At 37.7% G+C, this 5,085-nt stretch overlaps 1 protein-coding gene across 1 annotated transcript; it reads left to right on the top strand.

Annotated features, from left to right (window-relative positions):
* Positions 1–1,117: 1,117 nt before the first annotated feature.
* LOC149393593 (S-adenosyl-L-methionine-dependent methyltransferases superfamily protein) lies at positions 1,118–3,156 on the top strand. Its single transcript, XM_089618453.1, has 4 exons — positions 1,118–1,372; positions 1,469–1,700; positions 1,765–1,917; positions 2,499–3,156. Exons 1-4 carry the CDS (start codon positions 1,166–1,168, stop codon positions 3,143–3,145), a joined length of 1,239 nt encoding a protein of 412 aa, XP_089474579.1. The 5' UTR covers positions 1,118–1,165; the 3' UTR covers positions 3,146–3,156.
* The last annotated feature ends 1,929 nt before the right edge of the window (positions 3,157–5,085 follow it).

Genomic DNA, 5,085 nt, shown 5'->3' with positions numbered 1-5,085 from the left:
ACAATCACAATTACTATAGTCTCATAATAACGTATTATTTTCAATTTTATTTTATTTCAGTTTTAATTTAATTCATATCGAATAATCACAATTCACAATTACAATTAATATAGTCTTTTAATAACGTATCATATTCAATTTTATTTGATTTAAATTTTAATTCAATTCATATCGAACAATCAAAATTTCCAATCGCAATTACTATAGTCTCATAACAATGTATCATATTCAATTTTATTTGACTTTGAATTTAAATATTGAACAATCACAATAAATATAGTCTCATAATAACTTATCGTATTATATGTTAATTGATATCAATTCAATTAAATTCAAATTGAAAAATCACAATTTACAATTCACAATTAAAATAACAATAGTCTCATAATAGCGTATCGTATTCAATTTTATTTTATTTTAATTATAGTAATATGACTTATTACCTCGATTTATTTTCTAATTAAATATCTAATTTTTATCCAAAATAAAGACACCAATTTCAAAGTTTTCAAATTCTTCTAAATTCATTAATTCACTTTACCTTACACTTTTTTTTTTTTTTTTTATGTAATTAACAAATTATTATTTCGTATAATTTTAAACTTCTATTATTATTTCACGTAACTATATTTTTTTAGTTTAATATTGAAATTTGATATCCCTTTTATAACATTCCCTCCATTTTTCTCCATGAAATTTCAATATAATAATTTGTTTTATTTTTACCTTCCCTCACTTTTCCTCTATTTTCCTTTGATATTTGGCCTAATTTTTGTGTGAAGACTATTTTATTTTTATTTTGTTAAGACTATTTTTTCTTTTATGACTACTATGTTTTTGATAATTTAATCACAATTAATTGAGTCTGAATATCTAAATGCGATTAAAACAACCAGTTAATTCGACTATTAAATTATTTAATTTAAACGATTATAGATTTGTAAAATTATAAACGGTCAAATTTAGATCTAAACTTCAAATACGATTATTAAATGATCGGATTTGATTCTAACAATTATTTATGTAAACACAATTAGCACGAACTATTCATCCTTGTATGACCCTATCCCGAGTAGGAATATTCTAGCTTAATCAACCAAACACTAAAACCCCTAAAATAACGATTTGGGTTTTTGGGATCCTCTTACGTCTCTGTTTGGCTGTAATGTGGCGTAGAGCTTGTCGGAGCTCATCGGAATGGAATCGCCGTCAGATTTCAACGGCCGTACGAAAGCGTCTCGTCGACGAAGGAGACTGGTTCTACGCGTCAGAGTGGTGGGGATCGGAGTCTGACGGACACACAGTTCTCAGATCGACCTCAGACAGAGGAAACGGCGTGGTCTCCGTCGTCGCTTTTCCTTCTTCTAGGCCTGTGAGTACCGTCTCTCTCTCTTTCTCTCTATATGTATACATATTTGCGTATATCTGTAGGTTGTGATGTTGCAGTGAAATGATATCATGTTATCAGGGCGAAAAAGAATGGAGAAGAACAGAGGATTGGCTGGAGCACAGATATAAGGAGATGCAGCTTACGGAGGAAGAGGAAGCTTCGAGTTTCAGTGTCCTTGGGTATCAATGGCGATCGCTTCGTTTCAATGACGAGACGCGGCAGAGCACAGTCAAAGTTATGGCGGCCTCACAGGACTCCGATCCAGGCTCTGTCTTCCTCATGCAACAACCTCATTGCCTCGCTGTTCCATGTATATGAACTCTCTCTCTCTCTCTCTCTCTGGTATGTGAGTATAAGTTGTTTTTGGAGATCAGATTTGAAGAGCATGGTATCAGCTGGGCTGGCGACAATGGCGTCTTGCGGTTACGATCTCGAGGGGGCTGCCTTGGGGAAGAAAGAATTGCGAGTGTTATGCATCGGTCACGGTGGTGGAAGCTTGCCCTTGTTTCTCGCCTCTAAGATTCAAGGTCAGACTTGTTATGATTCCAATGTGATAATTTATAGTTAAAACTGGATTATCTGGGGTGTTGTTCAGTTGATTCCAAATCTTACAGCAAGCAATGTTTCAAAGTTGATGAGGCTTGAACTTCATTTCCTTGGATATCTTCTCACTGTAAATGATATGATTTGAGAGTGAAAAGGAAAAGAGCGAATCCATGAGGCTTAGATCGAGTAATCAGCTTCTCATTATCAGGGAAACTCACTGTTATGCCATGCTTTCATTCCTGCACTATCTTCTTAAATCTCATATTATTATGTATTCTTTTTTGTTGGACCGGATGCTTGTTGGAGCTTAGGCTTTGATATCATGTTATGTATCACCAATTGACAATATCAAGTTTGTCAAGTCCCATTTATCTTTCTGCCGTGAGATCGTTAACATATCCAATCACCAGGGATATCTTGAATAAAAAGTTCCTACCTTTCCATTCAGTCATTTACACAGATTTTTCATTCTAACTTGAAACCTCTACCATTCAACATATTTTTTTTTTTTTTTTTTTTTTTTTTTTTTTTTTTTTTTTTAAATCTTTTCCCGCTCTTTCAGGCGCTACGATGAGCGTAGTTGAGATTGACCCGCTCGTCATATCGGCCTCGGTCCAAGCCATGGGCTTCCCGGCCCACTCCGTCACAAATCCCTCAACACCACCGACCCGAATCGACGACGTCCTCTGGAGAGGCATCCATGAGAGAATCTCCCTCCACGAATCCGACGCTGAGAACTTCTTCCTCCTCGAAAATGACCCACGACTCTACGACCTGGTCTTCGTTGACGCCTATGACGGCGAAGACATCTTCCCCCGGGCCCTGTGGGACCCGCACTCGCCGTTCCTCGCCTCCCTTGGGGCCCGCCTCGACCCTGCCCACGGAACCGTTGTGGTCAACCTTCACTCCGACTCCGAGCTGCTCAGCTCAGACGGCCTCGCCCTGCCCACGGGGAGGTACGTCTCGAGGGTCGGAAGAGCGTATAAAGACGTGGTCGTGGGACAGAGAGACTCCGGTTTCGGGTTCACGCTCGCTGTTCCTTGGATATGTAATTCAACTCTGGTCGTGTGTAAAGGGTTTGATGGGGATTCGAAGAGGGATGCGATTTCGGAAACTCTTGTGTCCGAATCGGCAAATGTCGATCGGATACTGAACTTACCGTTCTCTTCTGTGCCTTATGTAAAACATGGTTTTGTTCTTCTCGGTTGATTAGTTTTGGATAGATGATGATGTTCTTCTCGGTATTAGTTTTACGTCTGCCAATGCCATGCCATGCCATGCCATTTGCACTTTCAATCTTCGGCATCAATTGGCTTTAGAATTGCAGTCAAGATTTCTAACATATTGGGATTGAAAACCTGGTAGCGCTATTTTTTTTCATCATTAAGTTTTCATTTGGACTAAATATATGGAGTTTAGACCCTTAAAAAGGTCTTGAAAATAAAGTTTGAAATGAAATTTAGTAAACTCACATGCAAAATTGCTTGGAAATTGATAATTAAATTCATAATAATATGTTTTGAAGAAGGATTTCCTCTTGAACTCTTGCACCATTTACAACTTGCCCCCAATATTTTGATTTGTGTCAAACGTTTACCTCGAACTTGATAAATGCATCAACTTTGCCCCTTCTGCCTAATATTTAGCGAATTTATGAAAAAATGAGGGTAAAATCGTCATAACTCATTTTTTCTTTATATTTGTTTTTACCTCACTTTTACTTAATTAAAAAAAAAATTACTACTTATTTCACAATGTTATGTTAGAGATTTGATTTCTTAAACTCATCAATGGGTATTTTGGGGCCAAGCTCCGAAACGAGGTGTTGGCGATGTACGGACGCATGGCGGCATCGAGGGTTTACTCGTATGAGGTCAGATGGTCAGGCGCTTCAGTATTGTTTTCTTCTCCGTGTCGTAGCTTAGCCATGTCTGATTGAGTTTGAGATCTATTAAAAAAAATTAAATTGAATTTGAGGTTCTTGCTTGGTCTAATTATGCAGTCTGAGTCACTGATTAAAGAACGATAGAGAGATATATTAACTAATTTGTTTAAATAATATAAGGGTATACTGAAATAAAATGATTAATTATTAAAAAATGTATATTAAATGGTATATTGATAAATCTATTTTTAAACGAGATTTTGTGTAATTAATCATTTGAAGAATGACTATTTGCCTGATGAGTAAATGAATGTCTACTATAGTCATAATTATTTCATGGACGTCAATTGACCAAAAAAGAAAAAAAAAACTCGAACGCACTTGGATTGACAGAGACCCGCTCGTACTGCATACAAAAGATGTAGTTATGTGATGTGTTACTCAAATAATCCGAAGCGACTAAAAGAGTCCTCGGAGTGCTGAGAACAATGGGAATCCAGACTGGAGTTCGAGTCAAATAGGCTCGAGAACTCATGAAAGATAAGGAATGAAACGTTCATAAGTCAAGAACGGCCCCTACCGAGCAGAACTTCGAAGAGAAGAGAAGCTGGTAGGTTAAAGACTAGTAAAAAAAAAAAAAAACACGTGTAAATAAACATAAACGAAACAACTCAACGATTACGACCAAGGAAAGCACAGAAAGTAACTACCCACTAAACGCACAAACAAAGAGCAGCGGAGTGGTAATCGTCAGAAACGTGAGACTGATCACCCCACGTAATCAACACAGGACACCTATAAATAGTAAGAGAACTTGAAGAGAAGGGGAGATTTCATTATACGAGCAAACTTGTCATACCTTTTACTTCGTTAACTCCCCTATAACTCGGGACTTTCGTTCTCGGAACTCAGTGTATTTTGCGAGATATCGTTGTACTAATTTTACAGGTCAATAGTTTGGCACTAGAAGGACCGGGGGAATAATTCATTGGCGATCAATGGCAAGCTCATCCAACCCACTTGACAACGTTGCCGATCAAGAGATTGAACACCACAATCGCACTCTACCGCTCACGACAGAAGAAATGAAGGAGCTTTTAACCCAGCCCAGTCTGGCTGAACAGTTCAACGAAATGCAAGAGCGCCTCCTAGAGCTGGAAGCTAGTAACCAGGAGCTGAGAGGAAAACTCCAAACGAAAAAGTTGCGAAGCGCTGTGGTGATCCCAAATGACGAGCGATCACACCAGTCTGGGAAAGAACCCAA

Source organism: Urtica dioica, chromosome 6 (genome assembly GCF_054948205.1).
Source record: "Urtica dioica subsp. dioica isolate 48M chromosome 6, U.dioica_male_clone48M_v1_H2, whole genome shotgun sequence".
Taxonomy (NCBI): domain Eukaryota; kingdom Viridiplantae; phylum Streptophyta; class Magnoliopsida; order Rosales; family Urticaceae; genus Urtica; species Urtica dioica.
This window is presented reverse-complemented; position numbering and strand designations above follow the sequence as displayed.